Below are 24,171 nucleotides of genomic sequence, written 5' to 3'. Positions count from 1 at the left end.
CTTCTCCAGAGGATCTTCCCAATCCATGGATCGAACCTGGGTCTCCCGCACTACAGGCAGATTCTTTACTGTCTGAGCCACCAGGAAGCTCCTGTAAACTTTACAGATGATGTTAACTAGACTCGTTGCAGTACTCATTTTGCAATATATGCATATACTGAATCATTATGTTATATACCTGAAACTAATATTATGTTGTAAGTCAATTGTATCTCAATAAACAAAAATAAAAGGAAAACACCCTACCAGCTCACCAACCACTGCTACAAGGTCAGAGTAAAGCCTGCAAATGCTCCTTCAGTTACAGAGTGTGTTATAAATCAGGCTCTCCAGAGACACACAGGCAAATGTCCTAGTCCAGCTGAGGGATCCCAGGGGCCTAGAGGCCCGTGGTGGCAACGTGGCTGCTTCCTTCACAGAGGCACTCTGAGGAGAGCTGTCAGTTTTGGTAAAGTGCCCTGAGGCTCCTCTGGAGAAAAAGTACTAAATAAACCACTTGTCAACAGCAGCCCACGTGGACTGGAATGCCTGGGCAGAGAATAACAGTAGGGAAAGAATCAGCATTAATCTTCTTATCTCTCTCATTTGATTGGTATGAGGCCAGTCCCTCAAAACTACCCTTTTCATCAGATAGCAACTGGTCAGGGGAGGGGTTGATTAAAAAAAGAAATTTTTTAAGAATCAGAATGTTGAACTACCCTGGTGGCATAGATCCCATAAGAACCTGCCTGCCGATGCAGGAGACATGGGTTCCATCCCCGGTCTGGGAAGATTCCACGTGCTGTGGAGCAACTGAGTCCGTACGCCACAGCTACTCGGCCCATGCTCTGCAGCAAGAGACGTCACTGCAATAAGCCCGCACCCTGCAGCTAGAGAAAGCCCACGCATAGTAACAAAGGCCCAGTGCAACCAGAACAAATAAATTAAGAGGAAAAAAAAGAACTAGAATGTTAGCACAGGAAAGAACTGAGCATTTATGTTAATACTAACGATCACTTGAGCATCTGTGACGCTTCGAACATTTTATGGAAGTGTAAGTGTTAGTCGCTCAGTCATGTCTGACTCTCTTCGTGAGGCCGCTGACTGTAGCCCACCAGGCTCCTCTGTCCATGGAATTCTCCAGGCAAGAATATTGTAGTGGGCGGCCATTCCCTTCTCCAGGGGATCCTCCCCATCCAGGGATCAAACTCGGGTCTCCTGCATTGCAGGCAGATTCTTTACCATCTGAGCTATGCTATGGAGTTCCTTATTTTCCACAATTCTCAGATGTAGGTACCACTACAACTAATATGTTAAAAAGGAGTAAGTTGATGCTCTGAGAGACTAGGTTATATGCCCAAGCCACCCACCAAGTAAGTGACAGAAATTAAGATTCTGAACCCAGATCTGCTGAACTCCGAAGTCTGTGTTCTCTCTCTCTCCATTATGCTGTGATACCATAAAGACTGAGGAAAAAGCATCACAGCCTTGAGTTAGGAGACTAAAGCTCTTGGTAGTTACCAGTTGTGACCCTGAGCAAGCTAGCAACAAGCTAGGCTTCAGTTCTGTCACTTAAAGCGACAAGACGACCAGACAAATCTGAGTCTGTGATGCCCCTGGGGCACTTGCAAGAAACTACTGGCACCACACGGTCAGGGCCATAAGGAAAGCGCAACACCAGCAGCAGGACCCTGGAGTAAGAGACACAACACGCGGCGGTATAAGATGTAAGACACACCCATCAGTCCCAGCTAATCACAGGAAGAGTTTTTATTGGGAAATGAGAGGGAGAGGTAAAGGCGGAAGACTCCAAAAGAGGTCTCCCCGCTCCAGCTACATGGACACTGCTCTAAACTCTGTGTCCTGTTATTGCACAGGACACACCTCTGCTTTCTACCCTACAAAAAGCCAGTTTTTCAGGTCTTTTGTTCCACAAAAAGCCGGATGTCTGGTTGTTGAGTCAGACTTCAATGTGCCTAACTGAGTTCGACTTTCTACAACACTTAGCACACAAAGTCCAAACAATCCAAGCCCCTGTTCACTCTGGTGGGGCCACCTTTTAGCATTTCAGGACTCTGGTTCCCAGTTTTCCCAAGTCCACCCAACAGGTGCCTCCTGGGAGGACTGCTGAAAAAACTACAGCAACGCCCTGTAAGTGGAAAGATCTCTTTTCCCAGCTCTGCTTTCCTCCAAGCACAATCCTGCTGAGAGACAGGAGGTGAGGATCAACCCACTCAGTGCCCTGCCAGTTCCAAGGAAGCAGCAGGGCCAGGGAGAATTTCCTCACGTGTTTCCAACGTGTTTCATGCGTTTTATTGCTCATCTACCATGCAGATCAAAAGCGCTGGAGCAGGTCCAACTATTTCACACAGAATCTCACACTCCAGGCTGGCTACAGCCCCGAAAGCCTTCGTTTCTTCACTTGAAATACTGCCCAATGTTATTTTGGGATGTGACCTGATAGAGGAAGCCCATAGGGATTCCATGACGATAAGCGTTCCAGCTGTGATTGGTTGCCCAGCCCCAGCGAGTGCCAGCATGGGTTTGTCAGGCTCTGCTGACAAACAGAACTCAGCAGCTAACACCTCCTCTTCACACCACAACAAAACCATGCCCGAAATCACACCGCCCATACCTCATCGGGGGTGTGGGGTGGGGGTTTGCTGGTGCTCTCGCGGGAGGAGCTGCGAGTTCTAACATGAATTGGCTGCCTGATTGAGTACATTTTCAAGCAGAAAGATACCACATCAGGGTTACAGAAGGGGGTTAAACAATCTCCCAACAGAGACTCACAAGGATGACATCAGTTCGTTTTGCTGAACACATTAAACAATATCAATAAGGAAGTTTCATGGCAATGTTCAGTTCAGGGTTTTCTCAGAAATTTGGCTGAATCCTTGAGAAATGGAGCTTTTGTTAACCCCCCAGATGGAGTTCTCATATTCTTTCACTTGTGAAGAGCTTTTGCCAAGCTGTGCTGACTGCTGGCAGGGAAGCCATCCACCCCAGGTAAATCCTACACACATACTTGTAGTAAATGTGTGTGTGCAAGCTTGGTGTGCGTGTGTGTGTGGTAGGAACTTCACAACTCAGCCATATTCACTTAAATGACAAGTCCCAGATGAGAAAAGTCCAAATGCACAGACTGAAGAGACCAAATCTGCACTCGCACTTCTGTCAGCCTAGCCTAACGGATCCACAGCCATGGTGGGAGGCTGCTCCTAGGCTGGAGAATGAGAGGAAATCCTAAAGAACACAGAAGAGGCTGGGAAACTTAACCTTGGATGAAGAGCAAGTGGGAGGAAAGGAGGCAATAGTTTTGACAAACTTCAAGGAAAAGACAAACTGAATTACTTAGGAATGACTTAAGGCAAATAAGTTTTGGGGAGGCCTGATTTTTCATAAAGCCTTCTTTAAAGCAACATTTATTTGTCAGGGATCAGAGGAAGAAGAGACTACCTCTATTAAACACCTCCCCCACCCCAAATATTCAGTACAATAATTCTCTTTCCTTCAGTCTTTGCTAAATGGAAAGATGGGTGATCTGACCCACCCAGACTAGAAGGGACTCCAGAGTTACATGACTGCTGCTCTGTTGTTCCAATGAGTGGTCTTCGTCCAAGAGATTAAATGCCAACCCTCCCTAGAGAGCATTGCTGGCTGAAATACCAGGAACGAATCAACACACAGAAGAGGCTGCCTCTTACTCCGCAGTCAGGGTTTAAGCAGGAGCTAAGGAAGAAGCAGGCTTCCCTTGTGGCTCAACTGGTAAAGAATCTGCCTGCAATGTGGGAGACCAGAGTTCGAACCCTGGGTTGGGAAGATCCCCTGGAGAAGGGGAGGGCTACCCACTCCAGTATTCTGGCCTGGAGAATTCCATGGACTGTATAGCCCATGGGGTCACAAAGAGTCGGACACGACTGAGTGACTTTTACACTTCAAGGAAGAAGAAAGAAAAGACAGGAGCCTGGCACTGTCCTATAGTTTGGAGCCATGCACCATCTCCTGCCTGGACTGTGTTCACTGTGTGGAAAAGCAGAAACCGCTCTGGGAAAAGCTCAGAGAACTCTTTATTTCTTAACCCCCCACCCCAAGTTTCCAAAAAAACCCTCACCAAACTCCCTCTTCCCTTTTTCTACAGATTACTGCTCTGTGGACAATGAATGATTTCTTCTCGGTACCTTCTGGCTGCCTGGTGGGGAATGCACAGTAGAGAAAGGTCAGACTCTTCTTGTCTCCAGGATGCTTTTCAGGGCCCACCCACCTCCAAGAGGAAATTCCATACATATACGTGTTGAATTTCATAAAGAAAGCTCTAGGAGACCAAATCTCCAAATTCAAAGAATGTTAGAAAGAGGAGTAAAGCAAGATCCCTCATATCTCCCTCTTGAAGGGACTCAACTGACATGAATACGTGACTCTCAGGTGTTCAACCCAAGGGGACATGGCTATCTCACACTTCATCCTCACATCATCTTCTGAGGTAGGGATCATGCCCATTTTAGCAAAGAAGCAAGAAGCTCAGAAGTTAAATGATTTGCCCAAGGAGAGAAATCTATTAAACAGGAGAAATGGGTTTAAACCCGTATTTCTGACTCCAAAGCTTGCACTCTTCCCACCATAAGGTGGAAGCTTGCCACCATCAAAGGCTGGGCTCCATGCTCCACACAACGTGAGGCAACAGCCTGTCTCCAGACATGCTGGTTGGTTAGCTACACGACTCTGAGAGGCTAACCTCACTAGGCATCACTTAGTTCTTCTGCAGAAGGAAAAAGCAAAACTAGATAATTCAACTCCACAAGTCTACCACGCTATGTGTCCCTTTCTTTTTTTTTTTTTTTTTATTATTATTTTTTTTTTTCCAGTGGGTTTTGTATGTGTCCCTTTCTTTCCTAGCCTCTCTTCCTTACTAAACTTTCTTTCATGGTTATTTCAAGTCAGCCCTTTCACCTATAACTTTCTTAATTTAAGCCTACTTTTTCTAAACTAAAGGGTACAGTACTTCTCACCTCTGGGTCCTTAGAACGGTACTTAATGGATGGAGAGGGGGAGAGAATGACTTTGAATCTGGAGAGACAGGCAGAAGTCCCATGGAAGCAGGGATGTGGTCTCTGCCTGTGTCCCTGTGCCCCAATCCTTCTATCAGCCGCAGGGGTGGGGCTCAGAGAGAAGTCAACACATTCCTGGCCTCCAGGTGGCCTCATCTCGGATAATTTCAAACCCTCACTTTCTTCCTCATCTAGCCCTGTAGCCACCCTTCCAAACTGCAGGACCACTGGGTCTTGCTGAGGAGCTCCAACCCCCCAACATGGGAAAGCTCCTTTCCAGGGGCATGAGCCAAGCAAGCCCCAACCCCCTGCCCACAGCCGTGCTCCAAATGGGGCGAAAGACCGCCCTTAACAGCACCGGGTGGCCCACGTCCCAGCTTTCAAAGAGAACCAGGTGGGAAAACCAGTCGCGTGAAGTCGCACGTGAAGTGCAGCGACTATAGACTAAAACTGTTTTCTGCCTTGGGAACTTCAAAGATGAAAACAGCTTCGTGGGGGCAAAGCCTCCACAACCACAGTATAACTTTCCTGATCCCCTCTTCCTCCACAGACAAAACCCAGAGTCCCTTCAAGATCCTCCAGAACCAAAGTTCAGGACTGGCGGCACTGTGCTAAATCTGCCCCTTTCCTCACTAGCTCGTGGGATGAGGTCCTCCAATGTTACTATTAATGCCAGGCCCACAAAAGATAAAATGCTTGATAAATATTACTCAAAAGCACCCTCTTCAGATCCAATCTCTACTAGTCTCTCTCTCTTCTTTAACAGTCCCTCCCTCACCCCAGCACTGTACCTTCTCTCTAGACCTCCACAGTTGAAGAAGGGACTCTTGGTGCTGTCATCAAGGGAATGGACTTTCCTGACTAAAACTGAGAGGCGCGACGCTGAGAGGACCTTGGCCACCTCCTAAGAACTCTTGACAGAATTGCACTGCAGGGAGGAACGTCTGGAGAGGAGGCTGTTGGGAGGCAGGGCTCTGTGTCACTGGAGAAATTTCCATCTAATTACAAAGACACAAGAACCCGCTGTCCTAATCCACCTCAGCAGAATCTCTTGAGGTAGGTCTGACCCTTTGAGTGAAGGCTGAGGGCGCCGCTGAGGTGAGAAGAGGGGAGAGGAAAGAGTGGCGGGCTGCCGGCTTCCTACAATGGGCACCCCTTCGAACGGCAGCTCGGCCACTGCAGCAGCCATTGATTTTCCAGGGCTCGATACTCTGCTCCCACAGATCTGCTCAGCTGGAGGCTGAATCACACTGAGTGTTTCTGCCCAACATCTCCCTGCACTGGCCCCTCCCCAAACCAATAAAACAAACACCAAACACAATGTGAGTTGGCGACAGAGATGGTGCTCCCCACACACACCCCCACCCCCAGAAAAATTATAAACACCAGTTCAAGGGAACCAAAGCTACATGGACAACCCACAAGATGCTGCCTGGGCCAACCCACAGACCCCAGAGAGCCTTTTAATCCACTGCCCAACATCCCCACAGAGACCTTTCTAAAGATGCAGACGTTCTACAGAAAAAAATCCAGGTTCCCAACTTGTGAAAATAGATCCTGGAACTCCCAGAGAGTGCTGATGGATTGAAACCTTGCTTGCTGGTTTGTCACAGACCCCACCAGGTCTGTACGATACCCATGTTACTACCCGACCAGTCTTCTGACACACACCCCTCCCCCTACCAGGGTTTTTCACTTAGGCCAGGATAGAGAATGTCTCCTTTAGTCAAAAACCACCTCTTGGCCAAAAATGTACAGCGTGTTCTAAGGGTCACTAGCTAAGGCTCAAATTTGAAAAAAAAAAAAAAAAAAAATGAAACTAGGGCAGAGCTGGGTCTGAGTTAGAGCAGTCAAGGCCGGTGCATATTTATGGAAAAGGGCTATTCTAATCCCAGCAGGAAAAGAGCACTGTAAAGCTGGAGAAGGCAAAGAAGTGAAGAACTCCCTACTTTCTCCAAGTCCTGCATTCCATCAGGAAGGCCAACCACACAGACCGTGTTCCTTCGTGGTCATCAGCTTGGATCCTTGAACTTGAGCAAGGAGACTAGGAAAAGGGGGAGAGGAAAATAACACAGAAAACACAGTAGAATTCTGGGTCTATGAAATGTAAGGGGGAGGGGTACTGCCTTAAGCTTCCACCTCATCTGGCTGCTCCTCAGAAATACAGCAACCAGAAAGCAAGGAGGATGTGACGTGCACCAGCGGGGAAGGTGAGGTTGGCACTGTGCTGAACTCAGCGCAGACCAAGGTCTGGGGGGCTGGATGGCCTCCTCGGTTTGATATTTAAAGCTCTAAATGTGTATCTGCCAGTGGTCTTCCCTACCGTGACCTACAGATCTAGATAAAATCCAAAGATTTAGAGGAAGGGAGCAGAACAAACAAATCTGAGTGGGAAATGGATAGAATCTTAAACCAGAAAAGACAGCCATCAACCCTGAAGGCCTTTAAAACCAAAAAAACCAACTCTATATATAGGGAAAGACATAGTCAAGTCCTAAAGGTAGAAGACAAAGGAGGGGGAGGAGGGAACGATAAATATTCTTGATAACAGTTCCTCTGAATACAGATTCTCTGAATCTATTTGGAACTCAATTTCTCTCCTACCTTTCCCCCAACTATCAGGAAATTACCTTGTCTGATCTCGGTAAACAACATTCAGTATTCTTCCCACATCAAAGCTGGCCTTCAGGAAGGGACAGATATGCTGTCAGCTTAAACCTTGAACGCCCAGTTCCCACCTTCAACAAGGCAAGGCTTCTTAGTTCGCTTGGGAAAAGTCAAATGGGAAGCAAGCTAACAGCTTGGGGGTGAGCTCCGCCTCAGGGCAATCAGAGACTATGTCACAATACCAGACAATTCTATGCTGACAGCAGGTGTGGAAGAGGAATAGGTTCTGGCCACAGAAGTAGACGGAACAAGAGATCAAGCAGTGGTCCCCAGAGGAACAGCACTAGATCACATACCACTTTCATAACAGCTTTCAGGTAGAACACCAAACATCTTAGAAACATGAGAAAAAGACAACAGAGCTGATTCTATGCTTGACTTATCAGGTATGTTAACACAGCTCCACACCTCTGGGCCCTACCCTCTGGGCCCAGATTCTTACTCTGCTGCAGAGGGGTCCTAGTGGTTTCTGTAAAGACAGCATTGCTAAGGGAACTTTGTTCAAAAAGCCCAAGATACCCCTCACCCTCCGCTGCTTCTCACCCTCTCCCCCAGAAAGACAAGACACAGCTTGGCAGTCCCACACCTAAGGGCTAGCTTTTGGATTCTAGTTGGTTTTCTTGAAGGAGGACAATGGCAGAACCAGAGCAAGTACCTCACTGAGGTCATCTCCCAGACAGCTTTGCAGAAGGTTGTAAAAGCACCAACAGGAGAGAAGGGGAAGAGGAGGTAAAGATGGAGGAAAGCCATTATCACCAAGGCAACTGAGTTCATCCATATGTTGACTCGGGAAATTCAAGAAATTCTAGCTTTTGAGGTTTCTTCCTTCCAGAATAAATGCTTCCTACATCTTCCTGGGGGGCAGATCCAGACCCAGAAGCTATAGTATCATTACCTTTGCCTAGAAGTCTCAATCTCACATCTCTCCATCCCACCTCCTTCGCTTTCTCCAAAGAGAAGAAAATATGGAAGACAAAGTCTTGTCTTTTTAATATGGCATTCTTCCTTCTCTTAAAGGAGCTTTTTGCAGATCCTTTATAGGAGCTGGTCCTCATAGTAAAAGCAATGGGCTAGAAGTCAGAGAACCCCTGTTCTCAGTTACTGAATGACCTTGGGCAAGTCCTTTACCCTTTCTGGGCCTTAGGTTCTCATTTATGTAAAGTGTGGGGTGAGGGGGATGGTGGTGTTTGTGTGAGTGTGGTGAATTTTCTGTGGAGTAGCTCATGCTGCCTCCATGATACTCTTTTCCTAACTGCAGAGGTAAAAAAGCTAAAAACTACATTTCCCAGAATCTCCCTGCAGATGCTTTTGGCTATAATTCAGGTTCTGCTAATTAGAATCAGACTCAAGATTAGATCAAAGTATGGCAGTGACCATACTTCTGTCTCCTTCACTGGTTTCTACAGGAGCATTTTGGTTTCATCTTCCAGTTAACTGGGTGCTACAGTTCTGGTGGTTGCAGCTTCTGCTGCTGGATTCCAGCTCACTGATCCCTGGATAGCAGACTGAGAGCACTCACGCTGAGAGTGGCTCACAAGCAGTTCCCTTGGTGGGTCAAATCTAGGTCTAGATCCCAATTCCCGGAGGACAAGCCTAGAGACATGCTCCCTCAGCCCTTCGACCAATCTTCAAGCCTTATTTGCTATATTAAATCCTTCTCTATTAAACTACCTAGGGTTTAGTATGGCCTAGGTTCCGTGTAGAAACCACTGACACAATTTTGTCAGATGACATGAAGAAGAAGTTGTGAAGAAGAAAGAAATTATTCACAAAGCATATTCCCTAAGTCAGAGTCTTCTGAGGAAAAACGGGCAAGATGGGGAAGCCTAGAACTTTAAAATACATTTGCCCAGGACAACTTCCTTCACTTCTTCCCTTTTTACCATCTTCCTGTACTTTCTTCCTCCCACTCTAAGCTCTGGGGGGAGCTGAATGGCTCACAGAAGATGGAAGGTTGAGTCAGCACACGCTTTCCTTTCCATCCCTATATTCTCTGCAGGCTTTTACTCTGCTGAGGGTAGCATTACCTGCCCAACCCCAAATAAGTATTCTCTGGGCTTGGGCTGGAGAGGGTATCAACTGTCTTCCTCAGAAGCAGGAAATATGTTTACATAATCCAGGGGGTAAAGAACCAGGGCACGGCCCTGCACAGCTAATGACCAAAGACACATTTGGCCCATACAAGATCCTAGTTTATCTTCTTATACCAATTTCTGGTTGAAGTAACAAACCACCAGCTTCCTGTAGCAGGAGTGGGGACAAACTGAAAAAAACAAGGTCAAATCCAAGTGGCATGCTTGGTGTGATGGGGCATTTCCCACCAGTCCTCAGTGATGCTAACTAAACCCAAGAGCCATCACACTAGAGGTAAAGCTCGGCTAGTTTTCAGAATGAAGTTTTCTGAAGAAAACAAAAGGTTCCAGCAAGAGGAATCTGTGTGAGACACACAGGCAGGAAGCAGAGCTGAGCCACCAGCAACTAGAATAGAAACAGGAAACGGGCCCAGGAACAAGCATAGAGTAATCTGCTGCAAGCAGCACCAGCTCCAGCAGGCACCAGGCAGTATCAGGGCCGAAGCAGCGTGACTAAGATGGAGAAACAGATTGGCTGGTCCTGCCAGAGCACCGGCGCTCTAGAGAAGGGATGGCTACCTGCACAGGGTACATGCTGCTCTGAGCACTCTGGGCAGATGTGACAGAGGGGGTGGGGATTTCCTTTCTGAGACTTTGTAAGAGCACCTGGGTTACAATTCAAGGGGACCGAGCACAGATACACAGTCAGATATAAAGAAAACAGGTCACCGACCTCAGAATGGCTCAGCTTCTCTGGGTACCAAAATTGCTAGTGACATTTCTGTTATCCCTTAAAAAAATAAGCCATCAAAAACCCAGGCAAAAACTGTTGGTCCTGCGTTCTTTTACCATGAAATGTAACAAAAGGGAACATAGTGTAAAACTTAAATCCTTCAAACATTCCAGTTTATTAAGCCTTTAGAGAATTTCTGTCACCTCTCCTACCCCTCACCAATAAACCTAGACAATGAAAAGCAGGTCCCCAAGCTCAGGTACGTAGTAAGAACCTATGGGCTAGTCAACAAAGGTAGACTAAGATTTGCCTAACACAGGTATCAGACACAGGTCTGAATGCTCAAGCAGAAGTACCAGCATAATGCTACACCAGCATGAAGCAAATGGGAAGAAGTCCCAGAGAAGGTATTTCACAGCTAGGTTTTGAAGCCAAAGTAGAACTTTGCTGGGCATTAAAAAAAAAAAAAAAGGTGGGGGAGGGGGAGGAGGAACAGAGACGACACACACACCTTAAGCCAGAGGACAATGGCTCTGTGAGGGCAAGGAGCTGTGAGGAGCTTAAAGGCACCCCTGAGGGGCCAGAGATGAGGCTGCAGAGGCGTGCTGGGAGCTCTGGATGGCCCCATAGTAGGTTCTGGGCTGCACGTACGGGTACTTCCAGAGCACACAGACAACTAGTTTACTAGACATGTAACATTTATTAGAGGAGACTGGTGGGCTACAGCCCATGGGGTCACAAAGTCGGACAAGACTGAGCACACTTGCATGTGTGCGCATGCAGGCACGCACATGCATGCATGCGTACACACACAGACACAGACACAGACAGACACACACACACAAACACAGTCTCTGGCAAGATATTTCATTTGCAAAGTTTACTCAGCTTTCAGGGTCCAACTCTTCCTTGCTCCAGAACCATAAGACACATGAATCACCTGAAGACCTTGTTAACAGTGTTGGATTCAATCAAGCTGGTATAGGGCCCAAGAATCTGCATTTCTCACAAGCTCCCAGGCTTGATAATGGACCACATTTTCCTCAGCAACAAGGATCTGACTGATCAAAGTTTCACCATTAATCAGGACACTGTCTAAGGAAAAAAGGCACAGGACAGGGCTTGCTCCCACACAACACAAGGGAACCAAAGAACCGCTCTCGTCAGCTTTGCGCTGTCGGAGCTGATGCCCTGCTTCGGGAGCCCCTCCAGCAGGCCTCACCTGTAGATTTAACCACCTTCCTCCCTGTCCCTTCAGTTCACAACTCGTCTATGCTTCCATCACAGGGAGGTCTGAGGGAAGAAAGTGATGGATATCCATTTACACTCCTCCTTTTAGGACAACTCTAGTAAATGAAAAATGACAAAGGGTTGAGGTTTTTGGCTAAATATTAAGAGAGAATCAGATTGTCCATGGCTTTCCTCTACTGGGCGGGATGCTAAGGGAAATATTTCACCTGAAATATCAGAGAAAACTGGATTCAAACTCTTAACTCCAACCCTTAGTTTCCCATGTAAAATAGAAGCGATTATTAAACTTAGTACATTTCAATTCCTGCCCTTCCAGGAGGATTCACGATGACTGAGGATCCTTTCCTGGCCTCACTCGTACCCTTTAAGATTCAGATTCTGTAAGAGTTCCTTTCCATTTTTTCTTTCCAGATCACTATAACCTAAGCTCTCAAGATTTGAGAACATCACAGTAGTAAAGCCTGAGTGTGACTAGGTACTCTCTTGTTAAGTAGAAATGTAAAGGAGGGCTTGGAAACTCAAGCTATCAAAGAATATCTTTCGAAAATTTAACAGACATTAAAAATCCTATTTCTATTCACCTCACTCCTGGCATCAACAACTTTCACTCCTGTCCAAACAGAGCAAGCAAGTATGGTCTAGATCTTCAAGAGCAGCCTAATAAGACTTTTTCAATCAAGGATATAGTGTCCCTTTTAAGCTAACCCAGTGCCCTTGATTCTCTTCTCTTGTTTAACTCCTGGAGGATGTGCCTCTTTATATCTTCCTAACACTCTGGCCGTCCAAGGGACCCTCAAGAGTCTTCTTCAACACCACAGCTCAGAAGTATCAATTCTTCAACACTCAGCTTTCTTTATGGTCCAACTCTCACATCCATACATGACTACTGGAAAAACCATAGCTCTGACTATATGGACCTTTGTCAGTAAAGTATATCTCTGCTTTTTAACATGTTATCTAGGTTTGTCATAGCTTTTCTTCCAAGGAGCAAGCGTCTTTTAATTTCATGGCTGCAGTCACCATCTGCAGTGATTTTGGAGCCCAAGAAAATAAAGTCTGACACTGTTTCCACTGTTGCTCCATCTATTTGCCATGAAGTGATGGGACCGGATGGTATGATCTTAGTTTTCTGAATGTTGAGTTTTAAGCCAGCAATTTCACTCTCCTCTTTCACTTTCATCAAGAGGCTCTTTAGTTCCTCTTCGCTTTGAACTGTGGTGTTGGAGAAGACTCTTGACAGTCCCTTGGACTGCGAGGAAATCAAACCAGTCAATCCTAAAGGAAATCAGTCCTGAATATTTATTGGAAGGACAGATGCTGTAGCTGAAGCTCCAATACTTTGGTCACCTGATGTGAAGAACTGACTCATCTGAAAAGACCCGGATGCTGGGAAAGATTGAAGAGAGGAGGAGAAGGGGATGACAGAGGATGAGATGGTTGGATGGCATAACTGACTGATGGACGTGAGTTTGAGCAAGCTCCTGGAGTTGGTGATGGACAGGGAAGGCTGGCGTGCTGCAGTCCGTGGGGTCGCAAAGAGTCAGACACAACTGAGTGACGGAACTGAACATTCCGGCGCCAACTACACCATTTTGTGCCCTATATGCTTTATACATATATGGGTCTTGAGATGAAGCTGAGGAATTTGGGCCGATTCAGCTGACTCCTCCTAGCATGCCTTTCAAAAGCCCTCTTCACCTTTATACCCTTCCCTTACTCATTTCCTTCCCTCCAGGCTCAGAAGTCAGGGCTTCTCCCTACCTTAGAAGGACCCCAATAAACTGCTTCATGACAAATTCAACTTTACATTCCTTGAAAAGACATTAGATGCAGACCAACTTTGTCCCTTTCCTTGGCTTCCAGAAATATGACCCAACTCTGGGCCCCCTCCAACCTTTCCAGTTACGCGCTGGTCACTTCTACTCAGTGGCCCCAAGCACAGTCTAGCGCTCCATCTGACTCCTCGCTCCATGCTGCATGGCCTGGGAGGTTTAACTATTAACCACTATGCAGACAACTCTCAAATTCGATCCAGACTCAGCTCTTACCCGAGTTTCAGCCTCCTAAATTCCAACTAGCAATGAAGCATTCGTTTTTAGGTATCTCACTATATGGAACGTAACTTCTCCTGAAAGGTGAGTTTTCCTATTAACCTTCTATTTCTGTCAATGAGAGCCCCACCCTCCCCAAACCTGGTATATCAAGATTGTTAAGTTTTCCAGCCAGTAGAATCCACTTAGTCCCAGTTCTATAGATTCTTTCCTGAGCACCTCACAACTTAAGACTAGGTAGCTATGTAAATGAGGCTGAGGAGCAGAACTCCACCGAATGCTAGAATTATTTCAATAGTTTAACTCATCTCCTTGCTTGCAGACTACCCCCTTTCCAAACCATACTACACACCAGTGGATTATTTTTGTTAAAACATTAACTTCATCATGTTATTGCCTAATTAAGTATCTGCAGGCCTATGAGATCAGATCCAAGTGGCTTACTTATCCTACCAGGGCTCCAGCCCCTGTGATCTAGCTTTCCTTCCTGTTCCTGCCCACCTCAGGAAGCCTGATTCTGACCAGCCCCCCAGAGGTCATCCACACTGCACCCCACCCTCACCAAGCCTCAGCCCAGCACTTTTCCTTTCCATCCCACCCAAGACATCCATATCTAGTTCATTCTAATTAAACTTCTGCCATGATGACTCCCCTCTACGACTTTATTTTTTTATGTTTATTTTTAATTGATTGATGATTACTTTACAATATTGGTTTCCTTCATACATCAACATGAATTAACCGCAGGTGTACATACGTTCCCTCCCTCTTAAATCTCCCTCCCTCTCTACTCTTTAGACATAAATGGATCACTGACTTCACCAAACCCTGACAGCACTCACTGTAACATTCAGGCACACATTCTTCTATCTATTTTACCAACGAAACAGAGGAGGATCCCTGAGGGTTACAACCATATCACAGTCAGAATCACCCACTTAAGAGTTCAGGTTACCTCAGAAGTATTGGAGTTCAACCCTTGCCTGACGCGTCTAGGCCTTCTATACAAAAACCAGAGCAAATGGGGTGCCAGAATTTACTCCAGAGACAGGGAGTTTACCTACTTTTCTTTTTGAAATATCCTCAATCCTCCAGATCACAAAGGAATCTGTATGCCACACTTGGGCTTAGACCTATAGGAATCAAGTAGTCAGAGGTAGTGTAACTTGTGAAGTTTGATTTTTTAAAGATGATCAACCCTGGTGATTATGTTGAGGATGGACTTGGAAGGAAAAGAAACAGCTCAGGACTCTGTCACCAGGTAAGAGATAATGGGAGACCGACAGAAAGGCAGTGAGGAAGGACAAGGGATCCAGTGATGAGTGCCAGAGAGCGAAGAGTTCCCAGGGTGGAGCTGGCAACGCAAGAGGTACCCTAAAGCCAGGAATAAACTGCAGGGGTCCCAGATGCAGGCAGTCTGTCTCTCCCAGGTCTCTCTTCCTTCACCCATTTTCAACCCAGTCTTCCCTCCAGATCATCAAGAGTCAAACGATAGCATAAGTCACCACTATTACCCAAGTTGCCACTGTGGCTTCCCAGTCCAGTAGTTTTTTCTTCCCTTTTCAAAGGAAGACCAAAGCTCACTGCTATTCAAGTATGGTCTTAAGAACTACAGCACCACCTGAGCGCTTGTTAGAAATGCACATTCTTGGGTTCTACCCGACAACTACTGAATCATAATCTCTCTGGGTGGATGTCAGTAATCTGTGTTTTAATTAATCTCCAGATGATTCCTAATGCATGCCTAAGTTTGAGAAGCAGTGATACAGCTAACTTCCCCAGATCAAAGCTTTTAATCCTATACCCATTTTGCACCACTGAATGGAAACTCTATTCCAGGTACACTTGCAAGACTAACATGTAAATTTACAAATGTGCCTCAGTAAGAAAAACTCGGGAAGCCATCATTACTCTTAAGGAAACCACATACACTTGAATGAATCACTTAAATAGAAGCTTTTCAAGATGCAACTATTCCAAGTCATTCTCAGAAATGACTATAATCAAAAGTCAGAAACCAATTTTCAGATGAGTCCCTTACAGATTTCGCCCCCAAATAAAGAAAACGAAAGACTTAATGAAACACCACGAGATTTGCTCACCTATCCCTTACAAGAACTATTTTGGGGGGGGTGGGTGGGTGGTGAGCTGCACTGTGTGGCATGTGGGATCTTAGTTTTCCCTGACCAGCAACTGAACTTGTGCCCCCTGCAATGGAAGTGTGGATTCTAGACCCCTGGACTACAGCATGGAAGTCCCAAGAACCTTCTTAACATAAGGTGAAATGAGACTATTTTACAAGATAATGACAAATCCTAACCCCACTTCTTCCTAAGGCCACTGTCAGGAAGCACAAATAAATTAATTCATCCTCTAAAATGAAGTTTGGGTGGTCCTGTAACAGCCTGTAATAACTGTCTTGCACTAGCAGGGAAAGCAACAATTTGGCAATATGGTCAAGTTGTGCCCTGTCAGTCACACACATTTTGGATGAGCAATGAATCTGCTCAGGTATACCTATTCAATCAGTTGGAACCTATTATATGACAAGCATTAGGACAGCAATGAGCAAGACAGAGCAAGTCTGACCCTCAGTGAGCTTGAAATAAGTAATAGATATTACCCTTGAGACGAGCACTGACAAGAAGCATGGGTGCTAAGACGGTCTATTGTAGTAAAGGAACCTGACATAGTTTGGACTAGAGAGCATCTCTACCAGGGCTGTAAACCAGAATCACCCAGCATAGCTTCCAGCATGCCAAAGCCCAAGCCTTACCCCATACCAAACAAATCAGAATTCTGTGAACCCTGGTCATTGGTTTTAAAAATCACTTGCTCCCTAGGTAATTCTAACATGCAGGCAAGGTAGAGAACCACTGGTCTCGGGTATAATGAGACACAGTTTGGGGTACAGAAGACAGTAAGACAATGCCTGCCCTCCAGGAGCTTTCTATCTAGTGGAAAAGACCCAACAACCCAGAGGTATTAGCAAAATGCTCTAGCAACATGGAGCAAAAAACCCTCAGATTCAGCATAATGCTTCTCTGGGTACAAGGATGGGGAAGTGACCCTAATGGATATATAAGGTGCTTTTACCTGTGGCAGCAAGGTTTGGCTCAGGCACCTGATTATTCTTTATACCATTTCATACATCTTAAATATTTTTTAAAAAGTAAAAATAAAATCTGCCTTTAGTCAGTGAAGGCAACATAGAAATTATTTAAGCTGAATTTTGAAGCTTAAGGGGTTTTCTGAGGAAATGATTCTGAAGATGTAGTCTGAAATATAAACAAAAAAAGTCAGAAGGAAAAGTACCTTAGGCAAAGAGAAGACCGTGTGCAAGAGCTGGAAGCAGAAAAGGCATGGGGCCCTACAGAAACTGAGAAGGCAGAAAGCAAAAAAGGATGAAGCAGAGGTTCTCAGGGTCTTCCCTGGTGGCTCAGACATTAAAGAATCCGCCTGTAATGCAGGAGACCTGGGTTCGATCCCTGGGTTGGGAAGATCCCTTGGAGGTGGGCAAGGCAACCCACTCCAGTATTCTTGCTTGGAGAATCCCCATAGACAGAGAAGCCTGGCAGGCTACAGTCCATGGGGGCCACAAAGTGTCGGACACGGCTGAGTGATAAGCACACATACAAAGGTTCTCAGAGTGCCATTCTTGGTCTAGCAGCATCAGCAGCCTCAAGAATTTGTTAGAAATGCAAATTCTCAGGTCTCACTCCAGACTTAAATCAGAAAGAGGTGGAGAGTTGGGGAGGTGGGGATAGCCTTGGTAATATTAAGGATTTTGGATTTTCTTCTTAATCAAAAATAATTGAGAGGTTTTAAATAGAGGAATAACAGGATAACAGTAACTAAATGGTTTGGCGTTAATAGCTGAGCCAAAAAACAAACAAAAAACAAAACAAAACAAAATAGCTGAGCAAAAACTCCTCAAAATCTAATTTTTGTAATAATCAGGATCAGAAACCATACTGAGTCTTTATATCAGGGGTCACAATCATAATGCCTTTAGGGCTAAGCTGGAAGGGTGCCTAAGTGGAAAGAGGGATGTGAAAAACTGAAGGGGCTGCCCTCCAGTCAGCAGAACATCTGCTCTGGAGTCAAACACAAACACGTGCTGAGTGGAGGGATACACTGTGAACCTAGGGATCCCTTAAAACAGCTGCTTAAGATAGGAGCGGGCTCCTTGCAGGAAATCCCGCCTTCTCCTTTCTTCAGATGTGACTATTTCCCCAGCCTGGCTAGGCAAATCTGGCATCAAACCAGAATAAATTTCAAAGAATAAACCACCTTTTGTTTCTTTGTCTAAGTAGCAGAGGGATAAAAAGCAATTCAACAAACAAGATGCCAATAACCCGGCCAGTTCACCTCCCACGTGGAGATTCTACTGCTACAGAACAGACGACCCGTTTGGATAAGCCCAGGGCAGAGGCCTGAACTTGGGAATGCTCCTTGTGATGGGCTACCCAGGAACAACTCTTTCCTGGGTCCGAGAGGCTACAGGCTACTGGCGTCTTCACTCCAGTAGGTCAAATCAAGCTCTTGGATTCAACAGTATAAGGCTCTCAAGCCTCAACAGACAACGTGTTTGTGCGCTAGGTTTCTCAGGACAAAAAACTACCAGATGCAGTTCAACCAAAATGTCACCAGAAACAAGCAGAAACTTTCTGATGAGGCGCAACTTACAGCACGGGCAGAAATCTACCGATTTGAGTTCTTGCTACAGTACCACCTCACCCGGATTTAGCCACAGATGATAGGTGATGAGGGAGTGGTTATACAGTTCTGACTGAATCAGGTTAAAAAGCACATTCCAGCGAAGTTCAGGATGCAGAACAGGATTGCAACAGACGTTAATGAGAAGGGAACAAGAGTGACTGCCTTATTCAGACACTTCCTCCCCCAATCCCTCAGCTGAAATAGTCAACAGTCTCAGAAGTCCTAGCTGACAATGGCAATTCATCCTGGCCTTGGATGCCTGAATTACAGGTGCTGAGGGACTCCACAGACCTTGTCCTCCTAAGGTTACGGCTTAGAGATCTTCAGGGGAAGCCATGGGGCCTTCATGATAAAGTGAGTTTCCATCTCCTACCTTAAATATCCAGAAAACCATTTTCTTACAAGTCAGAGTAACGGAAGAGACAAGCTTCAAATCCAAGTAGAATAAGAATTTCAAAAGAATCTTATTCTTACCTGTGGCTGAATATCTATTTCCTAACTGAAGCCAGATTTGTAAGGAAAGGTTTGCTGCCTATAATCTTCTCAGGACAGTCCATTTTATTCCTGTGCCCAGCCTGAGGGACTTGCCAACATGTAGTGACAGAGCTAAGACCAAGGGTAAGTGCTCCCAGGACCAGCCTACTATTAAACAGTTGCTACCTGCCTTTGAGTATCGAGTATAGTTCCTTGAAGATGATGGTCATTAGAGCCGATGTTTATGGAGGGCCTACAAGCACCAACACTCTCTTTATACTAATTTAATATTAACCTCTCCATGAAGTGTGTACTTTTAGTTTCATTTTACAGATGCAAAAGCTAAGACATGGACAGGTTAAGTGACTTGCTCAAGGCTACAGTTAGTGGCAGAGTCAAAATGCAGATCCAGGGCTCTAGAGCCCAAGCTTTTCATAAGCAGACCATACTGTCTTTTTCAGGATACTGTCCATCCATTCTATAAACACTGCATCAAGTATCTGGCACCAAAAACTCTACTAGACAAAAGCACCTATTCACATAAAACAACCAGAAAATCTGCTTTTACTCCTCCATACTCAAACGTGACAATCCATGCTGAAAGCACTCCAGATTCTACCGCCTAGCTAAAAGTTAAGACAAATACCTAAAAATTTAGCCTTCAAAAGTAAGATATAGAAAAAAGCAAAAAACACTGAGCTTTTTCTCAGCTTTGATGGAGAGCAGACAGTGCTTCTATCATTTCCATCTTCTCTGTCCCTCAGTTGCGTCTGTGCCTAAGAGCCCAAGATTTAAAACAAACAACAACAACAAAAAAACCATTTAAACAATGTTGAGATCTCTGAACAGAGATCACAAATATATTCTTCCCTGGGCAGGAAACCAAAACAGACATTCTATAAAGTCGGTCCACCAATTCGTATTCAGAATTCTGAGCTTGAATTTAAGGAATAGTCCATCATTCATTTAGCTCAATACCACCAAACAATCCAATCAGAAACTGGTCTTTGTTGCTGTTCTCTCTGCCCTCATCAGCTTTTAGAGGTTGGCAGAAATACTCACAGGCAAGCTTGAAGGTCTTGACTGAAGACTCAGGTTCATATCTTCTTGCCCTCCCTTACTGGAGGTCATTGAGGGGGCTGAGGATGCCTGAGACCCAAATGAATCTTGAGATAACTCCTAAAACAAGAGAAACAAAGGCTGTGAGAGCCTGATTATTGATAAACCAGGTCAGCGTGCTTCATGGTGAAAAGGGCTATGGGACTCTATCACACAGAGGAAACTGGGTTTGAGAGACTGACCACTCGCACACAACACATTCAAAGGCAAAAAAATACAAACTGTGGCTCTTAAGAATGTCAACAGTTACTATTTGGAGTAAAAAAAACTCATGATGAAGAATTATAAAAAAAAGAAAAAGAATGTCAACAGTGGACATAAGGCTGTCTGATGGCACTGCTGACCATTTATCACCACCAACAGAAAACTGTTCTTTGGGAATAAAGGCCCAAATCTAGCTAACTACAAATTGTTATCTATCAAGGAAAGAGACCAACTGATTTCAAAACACCAACAAAAAACTCATACTAGAACCTCTGCATTAAAATGAGTAGTGCTTCCTTTAAAGGCACTGGCCTCGGATGAGACTCCAACAATGCCACCAATGCACAAAATCTTTAGGGGACTTGTCATCATTCAGTCATTTCTCCTTTTTGCTCTTTAGAGAATAAAGCCCAAATTGTTATTTTCAGACTTTTATCACCTAACTTGTTCATAGACATTGCTACAAATGAATTTTAGCTATTTCCCAAAATCCACTCTCAAAAAAAAGTATTTGCTACAACTGAGAACGGGCTTCCCTGGTGGCTTACTTGGTGAAGAATCTGCCTGCAATGTGCCAGGAGACCGAGGTTCAATCCCTGGGTTGGGAAGATCTCCTGAAGAAGGGAATGGCTACCCACTCCAGTTTTCTTGCCTGGAGAATTCCATGGACAGAGGAGCCTGGCAGGCTACAGTCCGTGGGATCACAAAGAGTTGGATACGACTGAGCGACTTTCACTTTCACCACTAAGCATATTCTAAAGAATGTTACATCACCCCTGATAGCAATGTCAACTGAAGGGGTCCAAAATATTTTGAGTAATAGCAGAACAGAATGGCAGTTGCATGAAAGTACAGTACAGTCTCCCAAAGTGACTGTTTTAAAAAAGACCAAACTCACTTGGATGCTCAAGTTCTGAATGCTCAGTTTAAAAAAAAACAAAACAAAAACTAGTCCATTATCTTTTATTCTTGTCTGTCTATGCAACTTTCCACTGCCCTATTAGTAAAGAGAGCTACAAGTTTTTATGCAGCTAGTTAGAGAACCAATTCGTGTGGCAAAGTTCTCATGACACCAACCCCCAAAGTCTGCGGTCACGTGGAGGGAGGACGCATCTTACCTGCGGTGGAGGGAAGCGCTGCTGGGAGTAGGCAGTTTGCTGTGACTGCTGAGACTGGGGCTGAGGGTACGCAGCCTGCTGGGAAAGCGTCGAGGATGCTGGCTGCTGAGGTTGCTGCTGCTGGTAAGGAGACTGTGCCTGCGGCTGTGAGTAGGGGGGCTGGCTCTGGGGGTGCTGCTGGGTGCTGGACTGCTGGGAGGGGTATGGAGTCGGGGACGGCTGATGGGGAGGCTGGGATGGCTGCTGGGAGTACGGAGGCTGAGAGGACTGGAGCTGCGGTGGCTGAGACTGAGGCTGCTGCTGATACGAAGGTTGGGCATGGGGGGTCTGGGATGGTGGCTGCTGGGAGTAGGGTGGCTGCTGTTGCTGGGGGTGAGGACTTTGCTGGTTGTAATACGGAGTCTGGCCCTGCTGACCATACCCGCTGGGGCCTTGCTGTCCATAAGGAGGAATCTGTAAAAGGAAAGGATACTTTTAGCACTGACACTTCTGAATGAAGAAACGTGAGGTGTTCTGCCAGAAGCTATCTATGCCCTGAAGATGGGTACAGAAAGCAGGCAAGCCAAGCCTCACACTTGGAAGGCCCAGGGTTTTTCTACCAACCCTGTTAAACTGAGCCAGGAGGCTCAGCCAAGCTGGGTTACAAGGTTGGTTTGTTTACAGATGGACGACATTCATCCATGGAAAATTTACACTGTTTAATAAAAATTTGGGCAACTTACAAGAGTTCAAGAACAGCTGTCTTCACCAATGAGACTACTCTTTTTTATCATGGCCTAAACTGTTTTTATAAGTGCTAGGAATCTGTATCCTAGCCACAATGAAGAGTCACTAGCAGACTGGCTCAGTCAACTGAAAACCTAGGGTTTAGTAGTCTAGATGGTATGCCAATGACTGAACTACTCTGGTTCTCTTTTTCACTTTGTCTTTATTCATAAAGTATCTGAGAGCCTACTTGCTCACTTGTACCAGGCACTATTCTAGGCACGAGGGATACATCTGGCCAACTAGGAAAGAAAAAAGACCAATAACATTCACCCCAAATCTCCTCTATTTTCTCAGTGGGGGGAAAAAAAGGCAATTATATTTAAGGGCATACTTTGCTTCACAGTCTTAGAAGTTAGGTTTAATATTCTATTCCTCACATCATTTTCAACTCACATATAGATGATAGAAAATGCTGTCAAAACAAACAAAAAAAAAACGGTGATAAAAAGATGATGGTGCGGATGGTCAGACAAAAGGAGCCGAGTAAAAGCTTAATGCCTGTAACAGCACCGTTAGCACCTTTACTGTTCGATCTTCCCCTTCCTGCCACTCCCAGTCTCTTCTACGCATTCACTGTAAGCCAGACAGCTGTGTGCTGAAGGCCTTGAGAAACACAAAAGGCCTCTTCTCTCCTCCGTCTTCCCTGAGGCTCAGACGGTAAAGAATCTGCCTGCAATGCAGGAGACCTGGGTTTGATCCCTGGGTCAGGAGAGCCCCTGGAGGAGGAAAACGGCAACCCACTCCAGTATTCTTGCCTGGAGAATTCCATGGACAGAGGAGCCTGGCGGGCTACAGTCCATGGGGCTGCAAAGAGGTGGACACGACTGAGCGACTAACACTTCTCTCCCCAGGACACATGGTATGTAAGTGGTTTTCCTTGGTAGCAGTGGACTGGTGTTCAGCTACTGCCTTTTTCTTTCTTTCTACCTCCTTCGGAGATAGCCACACAGTGGATACAAGCAGGCCAGCCAGGTCAAAGAAGACAGCTATGTATAGCAAGTGGCCAGGGAGCAGTTTTCCTTCAAGTATACATGCTATGATGACCACAACCTCGGCCCTGTACGTAGCAGACTGAAATTGAGTCAGCTGGCCTATGTTCCTTTCAAGGGGTTTAGAAACCAAAGACACATTCTGATCCTACAGCTCAAGACTAGATCTTGGACAGCAACAAGGATTAAGGTCATTGGAGTCACCATCTACCTGCTGTGCATAAGAGAGGCCGCCCATGGTACTCTGCGCTCGGCCCTGCATGGTCATCGGGTACCGCTGTGGGGTCTGGGACCCATATGGCTGCCCTGGGTACCCATGTCCTTGCTGCGGTCCTGATGGAGGTCCCTGTTGTTGCGAGTATGGGTTAGTCCCGCCATATGGCTGAGGTCTCATCTTGCCCATCTGATCCATTGGACTGGATGGCTACAAAATAAAGAGCATTTCATTAACCTGAAGCTTTGATGGCCTCTGGCCAATATGAACACAACCTAGGCATACAAGTCTGTATACCATAGAGGAAAACAGTTACTATGAAAAAGTAATGGTATATACCCAGTAACCCTTGGACAAGTCATTTAACCTTCTTCAGAACTGGATTTTGTCATACGTGAAAGAAAAACACCACCCGTTTATGAAAGCACCTTGTAAGCTATATTCTACCTTGTAACTATGGTACTACTTGAGACCCAAGGAACAGGCCAGGTACAGAGCAATGAATACATGGACTCTATGGTATAGAAAACAAGAACATAGGCCCTTTAGTTGGGAGGGGTTGGTGTCGTTATACTCTGCCATGATCTTGTTCAGTAATACCAAAACTGATGCTTCAACACTGTGGTTGGTAAATTAAATATACAAGCATCTAGATGTTTTTAGTCTTTAAATGGCGAAATCTTATTTCCTTGCATATCAGTAGCCCATTTGTACTATGGCACAAGCACTTAAATCTATGCTTTCTTCCAAATGGGTAACATA

At 45.6% G+C, this 24,171-nt stretch overlaps 1 protein-coding gene across 6 annotated transcripts in view; it reads right to left on the bottom strand.

Moving 5' to 3' along the window:
• Window positions 1-24,171, bottom strand: part of ARID1A (AT-rich interaction domain 1A) — a 68,743-nt gene that overhangs the window by 20,850 nt on the left and 23,722 nt on the right. For all 6 annotated transcript variants that reach the window (XM_043444614.1, XM_043444617.1, XM_043444616.1 and 3 more), the window contains exons 2-4: window positions 23,407-23,619; window positions 21,439-21,891; window positions 20,060-20,176 (exon numbers count right to left, since the gene is read on the bottom strand). In XM_043444614.1, coding sequence (XP_043300549.1) covers window positions 20,060-20,176; window positions 21,439-21,891; window positions 23,407-23,619 — 783 coding nt within the window. The remainder of the gene's footprint in view (window positions 1-20,059; window positions 20,177-21,438; window positions 21,892-23,406; window positions 23,620-24,171) is intronic.

This window comes from Cervus canadensis, chromosome 24 (genome assembly GCF_019320065.1).
Source record: "Cervus canadensis isolate Bull #8, Minnesota chromosome 24, ASM1932006v1, whole genome shotgun sequence".
Taxonomy (NCBI): Eukaryota; Metazoa; Chordata; class Mammalia; order Artiodactyla; family Cervidae; genus Cervus; species Cervus canadensis.
This window is presented reverse-complemented; position numbering and strand designations above follow the sequence as displayed.